General features: G+C 56.3%; 1 protein-coding gene across 1 annotated transcript in view; it reads left to right on the top strand.

Annotated features, from left to right (window-relative positions):
• Nucleotides 1-253: 253 nt before the first annotated feature.
• LOC119842225 (WAP four-disulfide core domain protein 2-like) overlaps nucleotides 254-19,925 on the top strand; it is a 34,841-nt gene continuing 15,169 nt past the window's right edge. The window contains exon 1 of the mRNA XM_043495851.1: nucleotides 254-393. Coding sequence (XP_043351786.1) covers nucleotides 300-393 — 94 coding nt within the window. The 5' untranslated portion in view covers nucleotides 254-299. The remainder of the gene's footprint in view (nucleotides 394-19,925) is intronic.

Raw genomic sequence — 19,925 nt, 5'->3', positions numbered from 1 at the left:
CGCTGGGGTGTCTCAGGCAGCACTTGGACACATGTTTCTTTACTGAGGAGCATGTACGCCCCCCCTGCAGACACCCTGGTCCGGCTGGAAAGGTGCCGTGGTAAATGATTTCTCGGATCATGACACTGCCTGGGGCAGTGCTGGGCCAGCGCTGGCCTCTGGCCAACAGTGAAATAAAAGGACACTTCTCAGCACCCAAAGGCCTCCAGGAGCCAGCCCTGCCCCCTGCTGACCCAGCCGGCCCACGGCGAGTATAAATCCGGCCCGGCTCAGCGCTGGGCACTCACACCATCGGCACCATGAAGTCAGGGACCATCCTCCTCCTTGTGGGGCTCCTGGCCCTCTGGGCCGAGCTGCTGCCAGCGTTTGGCCAACACAGGCCCCAGCCCCAGGGTGAGTGCAGACAGCAGCAGCTGGGCATGGCATCCTCTCCCAGCCCACTCCCCCGGGACCTGTATGCCTGGCAGAGAAGCCAGGGACTGGCTCTGAGAGCTCGGGGCCAGACGTGGGTGACAGGGTGGGAGGTCAGGGGCTGGGCACTGGGAGCAGATGGAGGGGTGGGTGGGCAGGCACTGGTCTAAGGCAGCGCTATACTCTGGTGCATTGATCCTGAGTGCAGGGCATGGCCCTGCTGCAGCTGAGCTGGGGTGCCGGGCATGCCAGCCTGGGACTGCAGGCAGAGATCACTGCCCTGCCCAGAGCTCATGTCTTCCAGTGATGCTGGGGCTGAGTCTGACACTTCCCTGTCCTCTGGCTCCCAGCACAGAGTCCGGTTCAGGGCTGGCCCGGGGCTGGGCCAGGGTCCCCAGGAGCAGCTGGGAGACAGGTCGGGTGATGGTGGCTGAGCTAGGGGAGAGGGGGCAGGAACTATTGAGTGGGGTGGAGGGAAGTGTTGGCCATGCACTCAGGGTGCGGAGCCATGGATTCCACGTGCCAGCCCTGCGGGAAGCCATCGGCAATGCCGTGCTGTGGCAGGGTCTCCCTAGGGCTGCACTGAGACGGGGGAGCTCGGAACACAAACCCCAGCATCGGAAGCAGCTCTCCGGCCCTTCAGCAAATCTTCACTGACGGAGCCTCCGGTCCCGCCAGGCCCCGTTGGAGGGTTTGCGAGCAGCCCCTTCCTGCCTAGGACAGCACTCAGGGGGCAGGGCTAAGGCCAGGCAGCTGCGGGAAGTGTGCTTCCCTTCCTCCTTTGGGCTGGAGTTAGGGTCTGGCCTTTATGTCAAAGGGGCAAGACATTGTGAGGTGCAGTGCTGGGGGCTCAAGCCAGGCCACACCCAGAAGCGTGTCTGGCTCTGGGCAGGGCCCTCCATTCTCCCCACATCTCAGAGCCTCCCCTGCTGGGAGAGCAAAAGGAAAGGGCCAGAGACGGGGGCAAAAACTGAAACAAAAGAAGCCAAGGGCGTCCCCCCTCCGTGCCCTCCAACGGGGACACGGGTAGAGAACCTGCAGCAGCTGAGAAATACAGTGGAACAGGGGAGAGGTTGCTTGGGGTCGCCTCCCTGGAAATCGTAGCAATTAGACAAGCCACAGCTTGTAATCATTTACCGCTCTCCCTGCAGGGTGGGGTTTCCACCAGCTAACCCCACTGCTCCTTGCAAGGGACCAGACTTGCCTACAAGGCCCCATCCCCCTAAATCCGGGGGGCACCCAGGGATGGCAAGACAGCTGGGCTGGCAACGGGCCCCATCCTCTCCAGGCCTGCAGAGCCCGAACAACCTCACTGTGTTGTCATGACGGCCCTGCTGTGGGGAGAGCCCCTTGCCGGAGCCCAGATGGCAGGAGCGGGCAAGCTAGCCCCCTGCCTCCCGCATGGGCTCGTGGGAGCTGGCGCGTGCCCGTCAATAACATCTCACCGGGAGCACCGTGTGGGCTGGGACTGGGTCTGCCCTCCCCACTTGCCCTGCTCATGCTACAAACCAAAGGAGGAGACGGCATCCTGACCAGGAAGCAGCGTGGTCCTGCAGTGACACCCCAGCCCCGCGGGCAGAATGTGAGCATCTGGGGAAGCGTCACACGTAGATAGAAAGTCAGACTCTTTCCAGCTCCCAGGTATAAATGCCAAGACTCTGGACCGAATCCAAGCATGAATCCGGGCTCCTTTCTCAGAGATGGTGCCAGTGAGTTAATTCCCCCTCGGGTGCTCCGGCTGGCTGGAGGCGGCTCCAACCAGAACAGGTCTTTTAGCAGTTAATCTCCCAGGAGTCAAGGTGTGCAAACCTGCCAGTGACTCTGGTGAGGGTGAGGGGGGAATGGCACTCCCAGCTGGGAACAGACCCCTTCAACTCGCCGGGCAGGAGAATGGAAAGATCATTTGGTGTGTCTGGGTGCAGCCAATTCTCCATCGGTGCCACAGGGCAGCTCTAGAGAGTGAAGCCATTCTGTCCCGCGGGCCGTTAATCCATCTCCCAACACAGGGGTCACAGAATGCAGGGGCCTCGCTCCAGCCTGCTCTCTGGTTTACCTGTTACCTTCTGCTGTGAAGCACATCTCTGGGCTCTCTGCCACCTTGGGCCTTCAGATGGCTTGTTATAAAGGTCGGGGGGTTTCGGGTCACCATACCGCCAAGGCCAGCTAACCATCAACAGGTGCACGTACCTGGTGCCCCTTTGCTTTGGCCACAGGGCATGTCATCAGCCGGTTCCTAAGCTGCTAACTGGGGGTGCCTCCCCTTACCACCCTGGGCAGTTTCAGCTAGTCCTTATCCCCTTGAGCAGCCTGGTACCTCGTACATATGCTTTGATGTCAGCGCAGTGATCGCTGCCTGACATCTCCAGAACAGATGAACCAAAAACTAAGGTACACCTTACTTACAAGGTGTGATGAGTGGGACTATTCTTAATGATTCCTCTGAATACTGTAGGGGTGCCTCAATTTCCCCTATGCATTTCTTAAGTCTTTAGGTAGTGGGATAAGGGAGTGTAATTGTTGCAGAGCAAAGGGCCAGTGTACATGAATGGCCAACACTCTGTCTTCTGGCAACTGATGGCCTGGGCCCTTCCCCCCTGCAAGGTGAGAGCTAAAGGGTTGGAGAACAAAGGAATCCGGTGACCTCCTGGCCCGGGAAAGGGACAAAGCCCAGAGGAGGAGGGGCTGGAGGGGGAGTCAGTTTGGGGCTGGCTGGGGACATGGAGTGAAGTGCAGACAGCGTTGTCTGGCTCACTGCCCCCAAAATGGACCCGGCTGAGGGGTCCAGTTCTCTGCACCTACAAGTCCTGTTCTCTGCACCTACAAGCTCTTTAGCACCTACAAGCTCATGTTCCTGTCATCTAATAACCTCTGTTTTACTGGCTGGCTGAGATTCACGTCTGATTGCGAAGTTGGGGTGCAGGACCCTCTGGCTTCCCCAGGACCCCTCCTGGGTGGACTCGCTGTGGGAAGCACACGGAAGGGCAGAGGATGCTGAATGCTCCGAGGTCAGACTCAGGAAGGTGGAAGTTGTGTGAGCTGTGTGTCCTGAAGACAGGCTGCTCCCAGAGAGGAGACTTCACCAGAGTCCTGACTGGTTTCATAGAGAGCAGTTCCAGAGCATCCCGTGACAACTGGTGGTAGCTGTGGGATGTACTGCACCATGTGGATGGAGCTTCCTGCAGTAAGTGACTGGGGAGCAGTAAAACGAAGGGGGATTGACAAGGACCAGGCATGCTGAAGGCTCAGAGAGGAGCGGTTTCGGGGGGCGGTTAACCCCGGGAGTGTATGACCAGCGAGAAGGACTGTGCAGTAATGGGGTCCCCCAGGGACTGCGGTGAGCAGTCTCAGGGGCGGAGGAGCCTGTTGCTTGGCTTTGGGAGAGAGAAGGACTTTTGCATTAACAGGGCTCCCCTGGGGATTGCAGCGAGCGGTCCCAGGGGCGGAGGATTCTGCAGCTCGACCCTGGCAAAGAGGTGGTGACCTCGAGAAGGGCTGGCACACTAGGGGTTCTCCCTGGAAACTGTGGGGAGCTGAGAGCACACAGGCCTGTGAGTCCACAACAATTTGGGAAGAGCAGAGTGATGACCTGTCACCATCTCCTTAAGAAGGACATTGTAACCCTGTGCAGAAAGAGAGGGTTGCGCATTGGAAAGTTCACCAAGGCACAGTTAATCGTGCAGCTGGAGGAGGATGATCACAGTAAGGAGCAGATTCCTGACCCACGTGGGGCTATAGCAGGATCTGGGAGCAGCTGGAGTGGTAGCCAGGCATCCCCAAGACTCCTGTCCCCACCAGACGGGGGTCTTCACGATCGGGTTCCCCATCAGAGGATCAGAGACAGATGGGACTGGAGCTGAGTCGGAAGGAGCAAGAGGACTGTGAGAGACAGCAAGAGCCCAAGAAAAAGAGCTGCAGGAGAAGCAGCAGCATGAACTGGTGATGGCGGAGCGGAGAGGCAGAGGGGGCTTCCCAGGGGTGAGTGGAGATAGACTCTGGGGTGCCAGTTCTGCAGGGAACCTCGTTACTAAATTGCTTCCCCTGGTTAAGGACGGGGGAGGGGGAGATGTGGATGCCACCTCACTGCCTTTGAGCAGGCTGGCAATTTGAACGAGGGGGACTCTGCAGAAAAGCCCCTGTCTAGCTCCCTTGCTGGGTCCCAAGGCCATAGACGCCATCAGCCAGATAGGTGGGGAGGTGGACAGGCTCCCACTCCTGACCCCAGCCGATATGTCTGTGTGGAGTCTCCTGAGCTCAGGCCCCTCGGATCCCCAGTGGTAGCGGAAGGTGATGGTCAATGGGGAGACATTCCTGGGGTGGCGAGATCCTGGGACACAGAGAACTGTTGTCATGCCCCAGGTGGTGCAGCCCCACCAGATGCTGAGGGGCTGGGTGAGCTGGGTGAGGGTCCCAGGGATGAAGCCCCTCGCCCTGCCTATGGCCCAGATCCCTGTGCTGACACAGGAGGGGTGGGGCTGGCTGGTCTTTGGGGTTCTCCAGGATATCAGCTGTGAGACCCTGTTGTGGGGTTACTGTGTCTCTTTGGGACAGGATCCAGGCCCTGCTCCTGTAACGGCCAAGGGTTTGAATTTGAACCCATCGGCGGAGACGGAAATGGTCAGTGAAAATGCAGATGACCTGTCTGGCAGGGGGGAGGAGCTGCTAGGCTCAGGCTACCTGCCTGCCTGTAACCAGACCCTTAGGGGTGGGTGGGACAGAGAGATGTTCCCTGCCCCCCTGCACACCGGAGAGGGGGCTCCCGCTGGCTCTGATACGGTAAGGAGAGCAGAGAGCTCGCTGCCTGCCCCCCCTGGGACAGCAAGGGCAGCGCTGAGCACAGGGGGAACTGAGTGGGGGGACCCACAGGCAGGGCAGGTCAGCTGCCAACCAGGTTTGCCTGGTCCAGAGGTGCTGCTGGGAAGTGATCCCACGGCAGGGAAGTGGGCTCTGGACATAGTGGGGCCCCTCAGCAAGGCGACTGGGTCAGGGAAGAAAGGCATCCTGGTGGTGATGGATTTCACCAACCGCTACCCAGGGGTGGGGGATCTGCTCTCTGCCGAGGCAGACACGCTGCTGACCATCTTCAGCAAAGAAGGAGTCCCCAGCGAGGTCCTTACAGACCAGGGGTCAAATTTCATGTCAGCCCGGTTCCGAGGCTTGTGGGAGAAATGTGGGTCTGGCCCTGGACCTCTGCATATCACCCTCGGTCCAACGGGCTGGTGAAGAGGGTCAGAGATTGGCCCGTTCTCCAGACCAAGAAACAAGTCCAGGCCTTTATTGGGATGGCAGGATACTACTGGGTGTTTGTACCCCACTTTAGCGCCTAGCTACTCCCATCACTGAGCTATATAAGAAGGAGAAGCCAGACGAGCTGGTCTGGACCGAGCAGTGCCAGAGGGCTCTCTGTGCACTGAAGGAGGCTCTAATCCAGGGCCTGGTAAATCTGGTAAACCCGGACAGTGCCAAGCCCTTTTCAGTGTTCACCGATGCCTCAGACGCAGGGCTGGGCACGGTGCTGATGCAGGTCGATGCTAAGGCGGGGAGACACCCCATTGGGTGCCCAAGCAAGAAGCTGCTGCCAGGGAGCAGAACTACGTGGCCATAAAGAAGAAATGCCTGACCATGGAGCAGGCCCTTAAAAAGCTGCAGCCGTATCTATTGGAGTGGTGCTTTGCGGTGTACACTGACCCCTCTGCCCAGACGTGGCTGCATCCAATGAAAGGGGATGATGCCAAGCGGCGGGTGACAGAGACACCTGGTCAGAGGGCAGCCAAGGTCAAGATGGGGGCTCTTAATCAAAAGAGCTCGAATCACAGCCCTCCAGATTGGAGTGCTGGGAGAAGACCCGATCCCCGTTTGAACCCCAGGGGTTTTGGGGTGGAAAAAGGGCGTGGGCCGCATAAACCTTCCCACATGCCACCAGCAAGTGCCATCAAGCACACCCAACCCAAGGAAGGGCGAAAAACTGGAAGGGTCTGGTGTAACTCCCACCAAGGAATAGGAGAGATGATGGGGCATCCATGGGAACGTTGGTGGGTTCGAACTTCCTCAAGTCACCAGCTAAAGTGACCTCGCTCAGTTCGGTCTCGAAGGGGGGACAGATGGATGAAGTGGGACTGTTCTTAATGTTTCCTCTGAATACTGTAGGGGTGCCTCAGTTCCCCCAAGGCATTTCTTAAGTCTTTAGGTGGTGGAATAAGGGGGTGTAATTGTTGCAGAGCAAAGGGCCTGTGTACATAAATAGCTGACACTATGGGTATGTCTTCACTACGAAATTAGGTCGAATTTATAGAAGTCGTTTTTTTAGAAATCGTTTTTATACAGTCGATTGTGTGTGTCCCCACACAAAATGCTCTAAGTGCATTAAGTGCATTAACTCGGCGGAGTGCTTCCACAGTACCGAGGCTAGTGTCGACTCCTGGAATGTTGCACTGTGGGTAGCTATCCCACAGTTCCCGCAGTCTCCGCTGCCCATTGGAATTCTGGGTTGAGATCCCAATGCCTGATGGGGCAAAAAACATTGTCATGGGTGGTTCTGGGTACATGTCATCAGGCCCTGCCTCCCTCCCTCCCTCTGTGAAAGCAACAGCAGACAATCGTTTCGTGCTTTTTTTCCTGAGTTACCTGTGCAGACGCCATACCACGGCAAGCATGGAGCCCACTCAGCTCACTGTCACCGTATGTCTCCTGGGTGCTGGCAGACATGGTACTGCATTGCTACACAGCAGCAGCAACCCATTGCTTTGTGGCAGCAGACGGCGCAATAGGCCTGATAACCATTGTCATCATGTCCGAGGTGCTCCTGGCCACCTCGGTAAGGTCGGTCAGGAGCGCCTGGACAGACATGGGCGCAGGGACTAAATTAGGAGTGACTCGACCAGGTCATTCTCTTTAGTCCTGCAGGCAGTCCTATTGTACCATCTTATGGGGAGCAGGCAGGAGATCTGGATGGTTAGCAGTCCTTCTGCACCTTCGGCTGCCAGCCAAAGATGTAAAAGATAGATGGAGTGGATCAAAACAAGAAATAGACCAGATTTGTTTTGTATTCATTTGCTCCTCCCTTCCCTCCCTCCATGGCCTGAAATACCAGAGGGAAGGATAGCTTAGTGGGTTGAGCATTGGCCTGCTAAACCCAGGGTTTTGAGTTCAATCCTTGAGGCGGCCATTCTGTATGACAGTTGTTTTTGTTTCTCCTTGATGTAAAGCCACCCCCTTTGTTGATTTTAATTCCCTGTAAGCCAACCCTGTAAACCATGTCGTCAGTCGCCCCTCCCTCCATCAGAGCAATGGCAGACAATTGTTCCGCACCTTTTTTCTGTGCAGACACCATACCATGGCAAGCATGGAGCCGCTCAGATCACTTTGGCAATTAGGAGCACATTAAACACCACACGCATTATCCAGCAGTATATGCAGCACCAGAACCTGGCAAAGCAAAACTGGGCGAGTAGACGACGTCAGCGCAGTGATGAGAGTGATGAGGACATGGACACAGACTTCTCTCAAAGCACGGGCCCTGGCAATATGCTAATGGGGCAGGCTCATGCCGTGGAACACCGATTCTGGGATCGGAAAACGAGCACAGACTGGTGGGACCGCATAGTGTTGTCGGTCTGGGACGATTCCCATTGGCTGCGAAACTTTCGCATGCGAAAGGGCACTTTCATGGAACTTTGTGACTTGTTTTCCCCTGCCCTGAGGCGCAAGAATACCAAGATGAGAGCAGCCCTCACAGTTGAGAGGCGAGTGGCAATAGCCCTGTGGAAGCTTGCAATGCCAGACAGCTACCGGTCAGTTGGGAATCATTTTGGAGTGGGCAAATCTACTGTGGAAGCTGCTGTGATGCAAGTAGCCAAAGCAATCAAAGATCTGCTGATATCAAGGGTAGTGACCCTGGGAAATGTGCAGGTCCCATAGTGGATGGCTTTGCTGCAATGGGATTCCCTAACTGTGGTGGGGCGATAGATGGAACCCATATCCCTATCTTGGCACCGGAGCACCAAGCCGGCGAGTACATAAACCACAAGGGGTACTTTTCAATGGTGCTGCAAGCACTGGTGGATCACAAGGGACGTTTCACCAACATCAGTGTAGGATGGCTGGGAAAGGTACATGACGGTCGCATCTTCAGGAACTCTGGTCTGTTTCAAAAATTGCAGGAAGGGACTTTAGTCCCAGACCAGATAATAACTGTTGGGGATGTTGAAATGCCTATAGTTATCCTTGGGGACCCAGCCTACCCCTTAATGCCATGGCTCATGAAGCCATTCATAGGCAGCCTGGAGAGTAGTCAGGAGCTGTTCAACTACAGGCTGAGCAAGTGCAGAATGGTGGTAGAATGTGCATTTGGACGTTTAAAGCGCGCTGGTGCAGTTTACTGACTTGGTTAGACCTCAGCAAAACCAATATTCCCACTGTTATTACTGCTTGCTGTGCGCTCCACAATATCTGTGAGAGTAAGGGGGAGACGTTTATGGCGGGGTGGGAGGTTGAGGCAAATCGCCTGGCCACTGGTTAAGTGCAGCCAGATACCAGGGCGGTTAGAAGAGCACAGGAGGGTGCAGTGCGCATCAGAGAAGCTTTGAAAACCAGTTTCATGACTGGCCAGGCTACAGTGTGAAAGTTCTGTTTGTTTCGCCTTGATGAAACCCCCCGCCCCTTGGTTCACTCTACTTCCCTGTAAGCTAACCACCCTCCCCACCTCCCTTCAATCACCACTTGCAGAGGCAATATAGTCATTGTTGCTTCACATTCATGCATTCTTTATTAATTCATCACACAATTAGGGGGATAATTACCAAGGTAGCCCAGGAGGGGTGGTGGAGGAGGGAAGGACAAGGCCACACAGCCCTTTAAAAATTTAAAACTTTTTGAATGCCAGCCTTCTGTTACTTGGGCAATCCTCTGGGGTGGAGTGGCTGGGTGGCCGGAGGCCCCCACACCGCGTTCTTGGGCGTCTGGGTGAGGAGGCTATGGAACTTGGGGAGGAGGATGGTTGGTTACACAGGGGCTGTAGCGGTGGTCTGTGCTCCAGCTGCCTTTCCTGCAGCTCAACCATATGCTGGAGCATATTAGTTTGATCCTCCAGCAGCCTCAGCATTGAATCCTGCCTCCTCTCATCACGCTGCCGCCACCTTTCAGCTTCAGCCCGCCAGTTACTCTCTTCAGCCCGCCACCTCTCCTCCCGGTCATTTTGTGCTTTCCTGCACTCTGACATTGTCTGCCTCCATGCATTCGTCTGTGCTCTGTCAGTGTGGGAGGACAGCATGAGCTCAGAGAACATTTCATCGCGAGTGCATTTTTTTCACCTTCTAATCTTCACTAGCCTCTGGGAAGGAGAAGATCCTGTGATCCTTGAAACACATGCAGCTGGTGGAGGAATAAAAAGGGACAGTGGTATTTGAAAAGACACATTTTACAGAACAATGGGTACACTCTTTCACGGTAAACCTTGCTGTTAACATTACATACGTAGCACATGTGCTTTCGTTACAAGGTCGCATTTTGCCTACCCCCACCACGTGGCTAGCCCCTCCCTCCTCCCCCCTCCCCGTGGCTAACAGCGGGGAACATTTCTGTTCAGCCACAGGCAAACAGCCCAGCAGGAACAGGCACCTCTGAATGTCCCCTTAAGAAAAGCACCCTATTTCAACCAGGTGACCATGAATGATATCACTCTCCTGAGGATAACACAGAGAGATAAAGAACGGATGGTGTTTGAACGCCAGCAAACATACACTGCAATGCTTTGTTCTACAATGATTCCCGAGTACGTGCTACTGGCCTGGTGTGGTAAAGTGTCCTACCATGGTGGACGGAATAAGGCTGCCCTCCCCAGAAACCTTTTGCAAAGGCTTTGGGAGTACATCCAGGAGAGCCATGAATGCCAGGGCAAATTAATCATTAAAGATGCTTGCTTTTAAACCATGTATAGTATTTTAAAAGGTACACTCACCAGAGGTCCCTTCTCTGCCTGGCGGGTCTGGGAGGCAGCCTTGGGTGGGTTCGGGGGGTACTGGCTCCAGGTCCAGGGTGAGAAACAGTTCCTGGCTGTCAGGAAAACTGGTTTCTCCGCTTGCTTGCTGTGAGCTATCTACAACTTCATCATCATCATCTTCCTCGTCCCCAAAACCTGACTCCGTGTTGCCTCCATCTCCATTGAAGGAGTCAAACAACATGGCTAGGGTAGTGATGGCTGAACCCCCTAAAATGGCATGCAGCTCATCATAGAGGTGGCATGGTTTGGGCTCTGACCCGGAGCGGCCGTTTGCCTCTCTGGTTTTCTGGTAGGCTTGCCTCAGCTCCTTAAGTTTCACTCGGCACTGCTTCAAGTCCCTGTTATGGCCTCTATCCTTCATGCCCTGGGAGATTTTGACAAATGTTTTGGCATTTCGAAAACTGGAACGTAGTTCTGATAGCACGGATTCCTCTCCCCATGCAGCAATCAGATCCCGTACCTCCTGTTCGGTCCATGCTGGAGCTCTTTTGCGATTCTGGGACTCCATCATGGTCACCTCTGCTGATGAGCTCTGCACTCACCTGCAGCTTGCCACGCTGGCAAAACAGGAAATTGAAATTCAAAAGTTCACGGGCCTTTTCCTGTCTACCTGGCCAGTGCATCTGAGTTGAGAGTGCTGTCCAGAGAGGTCACAATGGAGCACTCTGGGATAGCTCTGGGAGGCCAATACCGTCTAATTGCGTCCACAGTACCCCAAATTCGACCCAGCAAGGCCAATTTCAGCTAATCCCCTTGTCAGGGGTGGAGTAAGGAAATTGATTTTAAGAGCCCTTTAAGTCGAAAAAAAGGACTTCGTCGTGTGGATGGGTGCAGGGTTAAATTGATTTAACGCTGCTAAATTCGACCTCAACTACTAGTGTAGACCAGGGCTCTGTTTCCTGGCAACTGATGGCCTGGGCCCTTTCCACCTGCAAGGTGAGAGCTAAAGGGTTGGAGAACAAAGGAATCAGGTGACCTCCTGGCCCGGGAAAGGGACAAAGCCCAGAGGAGGAGGGGGTTGAGAGTGAGTCAGTTTGGGCTGGCTGGGGACATGGAGTGAAGTGCAGACGTGATTGTCTGGCTCACTGCCCCCCAAAATGGACCCGGCTGAGGGGTTGTGACACAGTAGGGAGCGGGGTGGTGTGATGCAGCAGGGAGGGTGGAATGTTGACCTGGGAATGTGCAGGGGAGTTTCACTGGGGATGGGAGACCTGAGAGCCTGTAACCTGAGCCACGAGGGAAAGGGGGAGGTAACACCTCTACCCGGGAAACTGGACAAAGGCTGCAGGAGAGAGCCTGCTGGAAGGGTTTTGGTTTCAGTTTTGGGCTGGGTGTGGAACGCAGGGAACCCCAGGGCTGGGGTCTAAGCTCCCTGCCCCCCAGAAGGAGTTGACTGAGGGGTCCTGGTTGTACCTACAAGCTCTCTTTTAGACTGTGTTCCTATTGTCCAATAAACCTTCTGTTTTACTGGCTGGAAGAGGGGTGCAGGGCCCGGACTCCCCCACACTCCGTGACAATGGGCGGCAGAGGTGGGATCTACTGCACCCTATGGACGGCACTTGCTGCATTAAGTGACTGGGGAGCAGTAAAACGAAGGGGGACTGACAGGGACCAGGCGTGCTGAAGATTCAGAGAGAGACGGTTTCAGGAGGCCATTAACCCCTGGGAGTGTGTGACCAGAGAGAAGGACTTTTGCAGTAACAGGGTCCCCCAGGGGATGGCAGCAAGCAGTCCCAGGGGTGGAGGAGTCTGCAGCTCGACCCTGGCAAAGAGGTGGTGACCTCGAGAAGGGCTGGCACCCTCGGGGTTCTTCCTGGAAACAGTGAAAAGCTGAGAGCACAGGCCTGCGAATGGCCAGCAGGGAGATGTTTGCAAAATGCCTTAAGAGCGACCTGGTGGAGCTGTGCAGGCAGAGGGGGCTGCGTATTGGGAGGTCCACCAAGGAACAGCTGATTGCCCAGTTGGAAGAGAAGGATCGCTTGGATGACCCGATCCCTGTCCCTGAGGGAAGCCGCCCAGTGGAGGCAGTGTGGGCCCCGGGGCCTGACCGGGCTGGGAGGGGTCAGACTGCTGCCAAGGACATCCCGAGACCCTTCCTACCTATGCCTAGGGGAGGGGTTGGGGGAAGCCGGCGAATACCGAGGGCAACCTGACCCCGGCAGCCAGCAGGGGATCCTCCCGGCGGAGCGCCCCATCCCTGGAGCGGAGGCGGCTGGAATGGGAGAGGGAGATGAAAATGAGGGAGCTGGAGGATCATGAAATGCAATGTCAGCATGAGCAGGAGGAGAAGGAGAAGCAACGTCAGCATTAACTGGAGCTGGGAAGGCTGAGGCGCAGTGGGGCCCCAGCTGCATTGAGTGAGGGGGGGACCCAAGACTGCAAAGAGCTTTGATAAGTGCTTCCTGGCCCAGAATAAGGAAGGGGAGGACATAGATAACTTCCTGACAGCCTTTGAGAATGCCTGCGAGATGCACAGGATTGACTCTGCAGACAGGCTCCAGTTTCTCACCCCCTTACTGGACCCCAAAGCCATGGAGGTGTACAGCCGAATGACAGGGTCAAAGGCAGGGAACTACGAACTGTTCAAAAAGGCCCTGCTCCGTGAGTTTGGGCTGACCCCCGAGATGTACCGGAAGAGGTTCCGGAGTCAGTGTAAAACCCTTGAGGTCACATACCTACAACTGGTCAACCAGATGCAGGGATATGCCCACAAGTGGACAGCTGGGACCCAAGCTAAAGAGGACCTGCTTGACCTAATTGTACTGGAGCAACTGTATGAATAGTGCCCTTCCGACCTGAGGCTATACTTAGTGAACAAAAAGCTAGAGAACTTGCAGCACGCAGGGCAGCTGGCTGACGAGTTTGTGAACAGTTGGACAGGGGGTAGCAGGGAGGAGTCCCAAAAGAACGGGCCCCCAACAATACAGAGGGAGAGTCACCATGGGACCTCCCAGCGGGGAAATATGGAGAACCCCCTCCAAAGGGGAACGCCTGGCGTCAGGACCATCTGACCCATTCAAGGGAACCAATGTGAAATGAGCTGCTATCACTGTGGCCAGAGAGGCCACATACGGACCCAGTGCCCCAGGCTCAGGGACAGACTGAGCAGACCCAACCTACCCAGGGTCAACTGGGTAGGGATGCAGCTGGACGAGGGGCAGATGCCCCAGGCAAGGCGGGCTGACAGCTTACTATCTGCTCAGGAGGGAAGAGTACCCCAGGCCAGCTCCTCCGGAGGGCTGGATGCTCCGGACTCAGGGTTCTCGGTTTACAGGGTGGGGGCAGGGCTGTCCCTCTGGAGAGAGGGCCTTGTTCCCCTGAAGGTAGATGGGAGGAAGGTCAATGGGTATTGGGATATGGGTCCAGAGGTGACACTGGCCCAGTCTGAGGTGGTGGCCCCACATCGGGTGATGCCTGACACCTACCTGACCCTGATGGAGGTGGGAGGGACCCCATTCAAGGTGCCTGTGGCAAGGGTACACATGAAATGGGGGGCCAAGGAGGGCCCCAAGGATGTGGGGGTGCACCACCATTTGCCCACTGAGGTGTTGATGGGGGGGACCTAGAGGACTGGCCAAGCAACCCCCAGACTGCCCTGGTTGTGACCCGTAGCCAGAGTTGGCAAGGGGCACTGCGCCCAGATCTTGGGGAGGGTACCACACCGGAGGGTACCTCGTGGGGAAGGAGCACCGAGGGGCACGGCTCAGAGAGGCTGTGGTCTCAAACCCGGCCAATGAGAGGGAACCGGGCCCCATCCCTTCCCCAGCCGCTGAGTTTCAGGCCGAGTTGCAGAAAGATCCCTCCTTGCGGAAGCTCGGACCTGGCCGACCCCAGTGTGGTACGGACCATGAGAAGAGGTTGCCAGGAGAGGTTCCTGTGGGAGGAGGGGTTCCTGTACCGAGAATGGGCTCCCCCAAGGAAATGGAGTCATGGGAAATCCGGAGGCAGCTGGTGGTACCCCAGAAGTATTGCCGCAATCTACTGTACCTGGCCCATGACATCCCCCTCTCAGGGCACCAGGGAATCCGGGCACCCGGCAGAGGCTGCTACAGAACTTTTACTGGCCTGGGGTCTTTACCACTGTCCGGCAGTATTGCCGATCCTGCGACCCCTGTCAGAGGGTGGGGAAGGCCCAGGACAAGGGGAAAGCGGCTTTGAGACCTTTGCCCATCATAGAGGAACCTTTCCAGAAGGTGGCCATGGACATAGCGGGACCTCTCAGCAAGACGACCCGGTCGGGGAAGAAATACATTCTGGTGATGGTAGATTTCTGCCCCGCTACCCCGAGGCAGTGCCCTGAGCTTCTATTGAAGCAGACACCGTGGCAGATGCGCTCCTGGCCATTTTCAGCCGAGTGGGGTTCCCCAAGGAAGTATTGACAGACCAAGGATCCAACTTCATGTCGGCCCTGCTCCGGTGCTGTTGGCCCTGCTCCGGGAGAAATGTGGGGTCCGGCACAACTGGGCCTCAGCTTATCACCCCAGTCCAATGGGCTGGTGAAGAGGTTCAATGGGACGCTAAAGATGATGCTGAAAACCTTTATGAACCAGCACCCGCAGGATTGGGACACGTACTTACCTCACCTGCTGTTTGCGTACAGGGAGGTACCCCAGGAGTCTACCAGGTTCTCGCCTTTCGAACTGTTATATGGAAGGAGGGTAAGGGGGCCACTGGACGTGATAAGAGACGAATGGGAGGGGAAGGCCACTCCCAAAGGAGAATCAGTGGTGGAGTATGTCCTGATCTCCCGAGAGAGACTTGCTGAACTCATGGGCCTGACCAGGGAGAATCTGGCCAGAGCCCAGAAGAAGCAGAAGGTCTGGTATGACTGCACGGTGCGGGCCCGCACCTATGCCACCAGGGATCAGGTGATGGTTCTCATCCCCATGAGAAAAAACAAACTACAGGCTGCCTGGGAGGGCCCTTTCAAGGTTGTCAAGCAGCTAAATGAGGTAAACTATGTGGTGGAGCTGTCGAACCGGGCGCACCACCGCCGGGTGTACCATGTGAATATGATGAAGCCATATTATGCCAGGGGGAATGTGGTGTTGGCTGTGTGTGGACATTGGGAGGAGCAGGGAGACAACCCTTTGGTAAATATATTCCCTGAGACCAGGGCTGGCTCCCCACTGGAAACAATCCCTCTCGGATCAGCTAACCCATGCCCAGCAAGCTGAGATCAGAGGGGTGCTATATCTGGACCGACAGCTGTTTTCCAACCAGCCTGGACACACTAATCTGATTGTCCACTGGGTGCCGACAGGATCACATTCCCCTATAAGATGCTCCCCCTTCTGAGTCACAGGGAAAACTGCTCAGGACCTGGGAAAAGAGGTCAGGGATATGCTGGCTTTGGGGGTGATCCAGCCATCTGCCAGCCCTTGGGCCTTGCCGTTGGTGCTGGTCCTCAAAAAGGACGGGTTGATCCGGTTCTGTGTGGACTATCAGAAGCTCAGTGCCATCACTGTATCTGATGCCTACCCCATGCCCAGGCCTGATGAGCTCCTAGACAAATTGGGAGGAGCTCGATACCTTACCACCATGGATCTTACAAAGGGCTACTGGCAAGTGCTGCTGGATGCAGATGCCCGGCTGAAATCAGCCTTTATTACCCCTCTGGGGCTCTATGAGTTCCTGACCCTACCTTTCGGCCTCAAGGGAGCGCCGGCCACCTTCCAGCGCCTGGTGGATCAGCTACTGAGGGGGATGGAAAGTTTTGCCATGGCGTATATCGATGACATCTGTGTCTTTAGCCAGACCTGGGAGGACCATGTGTCCCAGCTTAGACAAGTGCTGGACCGACTCCAGGAGGCTGGGCTGACCGTAAAAGCTGAGAAGTGCAAGATGCGGATGGCTGAAGTATCTTACCTGGGCCATCAGGTGGGGAGCGGCTGCCCAAAGCCGGAACCAGCTAAGGTGGAGGTGATTAGAGACTGCCCAAACCAAAAAGCAGGTTGAAGCCTTTATTGAGTTGGCAGGATACTATCGAAGGTTTGTGCCCCACTTTAGCACCATAGCCAGCCCCATCACTGAGCTATGCAAGAAGGGGAAGCCAGACAAGGTGGTCTGGACCGAGCAGTGCCAGGAGGCTCTCCGGGCGCTGAAGGAGGCTCTGGTCAGTGGCCCAGTTGTGGTAAACTCAGACTTTGACAAGCCTTTTATGGTGTTCACCGACACCTCAGACACGGGACTGGGGGCGGTGTTAATGCAGGAGGATGAAAAGGGGGAGAGACACCCCATCGTGTACCTGAGCAAGAAGTTGCTATCCCAGGAGCAACACTATGTGGCCATCGAGAAGGAGTGCCTGGCCATGGTGTGGGCCCTTAAGAAACTCCATATCTTTTCGGGCGACACTTCACCGTGTACACCGACCACTCTCCCCTGACCTGGCTTCACCAGATGAAAGGAGCCAACGTCAAACTCCTGTGGTGGAGCCTGCTCCTGCAGGACTATGGCATGGACGTGGTCCATGTGAAGGGAAGTGTCAACATGATAGCGGATGCGTTGCCCCGGAGAGGGGGCCCCGAACTTCCCCAGGTCACTGGTCAGAGTGACCCTGCTCAGTTCAGTCTCAAAGGGGGGGGAGATGTGACGCAGCAGGGAGGGGGGAGTGTTGACCTGGGAATGTGGCAGGGGAGTTTCACTGGGGATGGGAGACCTGAGAGCCTGTAACCTGAGCCATGAGGGGGATGGGGAGGTGACACCTCTGCCCGGGAAACTGGACAAAGGCTGCAGGAGAGAGCCTGCTGGAGGGGTTTTGGTTTCAGTTTTGGGCTGGGTGTGGAACGCAGGGAACCCCAAGGCTGGGGTCTAAGCTCCCTGCCCCCCAGAAGGAGTTGACTGAGGGGTCCTGGTTGTACCCACAAGTTCTGTTTTAGGCTGTGTTCCTATTGTCCAATAAACCTTCTGTTTTACTGGCTGGCTGAGAGTCACAGTGATTCCCAGGAAGAGGGATGCAGGGCTCGGACTCCCACACACTCCGTGACAGGGGTCCTGTTCTCTGTACCTACAAGCTCTGGTTTAGACCACGTTTCTGTCATCTAATAAACCTTCTGTTTTACTGGCTGGCTGAGAGTCCCATCTGATTGCGGAGTTGGGGTGCAGGACCCTCTGGCTTCCCCAGGACCCCACCTGGGCGGACTTGCTATGGGAAGCGCACGGAGGGGCAGAGGATGCTGAATGCTCCAAGGTCAGATCCAGGAAGGTGGAAGCCGGGTGAGCTCCTTGCCCTGCAGACAGAGAGGAGACCTCACCAGAGTCCTGCCTGGCTTCGTAGGGAGCAGTTCCAGAGCATTGCCCAGGGACCCATGTCACAAGGGGAAACAGAGGGGAAGCCTGGAACAGGAAGGGGAGGATGGATTTGCTGTGGGTACATCAGTACCATCAGACAACGCCCCAGCAGCACTGCTCTCTGGCTGGCTGTGTCTGGAGTTATGAGTCCCGGTTACTCCACACTCCTGGGCTCCGTAACGTGGAAGAACCCACATATCTGGATGAGGCATCGCAGGCCTGAGGGTGCTCGAGTGCGGCGAGGTGATGAGGGGCCGATTCGCCCAGGGCGAACCTCTCTGCAACAGCAATAGGCGTTACTCACAGGGACATTACCCCCTCCTCGGTGCCTCTGCTCTGCTGTGAAGCGTGGGTGCTGATGTCCAGCACATGTGCCCCATCGGGTACCATGGCTGACCACGCAAACCACTGTTGTCTCTTTGTTTCCTTGTGCTCTCCCCTTGCGCCACCCGTTGTCTCCGTCTCATACGGAGGCGGTCAGCTCTTTGGGGCAGGGCCTGGCCTGTTCTTTGTTTGAACAGCACCGTGCACCCTGGGCTCACGGGCGCTATGGTAACAGAAATAGCAGCGAAGCTGGGTCTCTGACTGCCTCCAGAGTGAGGAAAAGCCTCCAGGCCAGAGCCCTTCTGAGCCGAAGGGAGGAGAAGAGCCAGGATGCAATCCGCCACGCCAGACAAACCAGTAAAGACGACGTGTTGGTAGCTGACAGGACTCACCCCTCCGGGCCAGCCGAGGGGAGGGAGGTGGTTTAGCAGGTGCTGGCCAGTAGCTGGAACACGAGCTGCTCCTAAAGCCAAGGGGAAGCAGAGGGGCCAATTTCTCTCTCTTTAGAGCTCAGCCGTCAGTACGGTTCCAAATGCTTCTTGAGCAGACAAGTGCATCCCGTGGGCTGAGCTGGGCAGAGGGCAATTGGCTCAGATCCCCTTGGAGACACTTTGAGGTTCTGCTGTTGATCTCCCAAGCCCTTAGCACAGAGGCCATGGGCCTCGCAGGGCCAGCTTGGACTCTCTCCTGCCAAGGCAGATGGGACAGCGGGTTCTCCTTTGCAAGGGGAAGTCTGATTAGGGCTAGGGGTGCAGCCCCCTTGCTCAGAGGGGCTCTCTGTGGCTGTCTTCAGCCCTCCCGAATCCAACTCTCCCAAGCCCATCTAACAGGCCTGAGTCCGCCATGGGGAGGGGTTTGATGCTGGTAACTCGTAACTGGTCAGTTCCTGTGTCCCATGTGTGGGCAGCACACAGGGACCTTGGCAGGTGGGTAGCCAAACAATGGACTCTTCCAGGATTTCCTGGCTGCAGTGGAAGAAGAAGCACCATTTAGCATGTTGCCTGGTATTATCTGATATCTGTATGACCGTAGCACCTCGTATCATGGGTCACAGCCCCGCGGCGCTAGGTGCTGTACAAACAGAACCCAAGGCGCTCCCTGCCACAAGAACTGACAATCTGCCTGCCTGCCACCCTTGGGGATTGTCTCAGGTCACCTTAGGCTCCCCCAGATGCCACAGGGTGATGTCCGTGTCCCTATACCAGTCCCTCTGGTGGAAATGGGCCTCCCCGCCATCCTCCCCAGCATGGGGATGCGGAGAGCCCTCCAGGAGCTGTGATGCTGCAGTCCAGCCCCACGTGCTATTGTGCCCGGAGGGGGACGTGAACGGGCACCACTTGGTTAATTCAGAGAGAGCCCAGAACCGGAGTCTTCTCCAAGCTAGAGAAACTGAAGCACCATCAACGCAGCTCTCTAGCAAGGCTATTGAGTGACAACAGCACCCAGCCAATAGAAACCAAAGCTAGAAGCTTTACATCATCCAAGCTAACTGTCATTGGCTGCTGTGGGGTACGAAGGCTGGACAGTGTATTGCAGGCATCTCATCAAGACGTAGCAGGTGTGAAGCTGTCGGGATCTGCATGATGCAGAAGGCATCGCTCTTCCCCATGGCCCAAGTCCTGGCGTAAGGACCTCACTGTTGCCTGGTGTTGACACTTGCTCCAGACACCAGACAAAGACATGCAATCTGTGCACCTCAGCGCCGCACTCAGCTACCCCAGCTGTGCACATGCCGGCTGGGCATGTAGGTCTCCAGCCTGTGCATGACATCGCTGCGACTGTGTGTGTAGATCAGACACTCAGTTGCACACCTAGGTAATCTGGGAGCGTGCCTCCGATGGTGCCTGGTGGAGGAGTGGGCCCCACACAAGGATCACCACGTGGCTACTGCCCCTCCCCATGGGGT

This window comes from Dermochelys coriacea, chromosome 13 (assembly GCF_009764565.3).
Source record: "Dermochelys coriacea isolate rDerCor1 chromosome 13, rDerCor1.pri.v4, whole genome shotgun sequence".
Lineage (NCBI taxonomy): Eukaryota > Metazoa > Chordata > Testudines > Dermochelyidae > Dermochelys > Dermochelys coriacea.
This window is presented reverse-complemented; position numbering and strand designations above follow the sequence as displayed.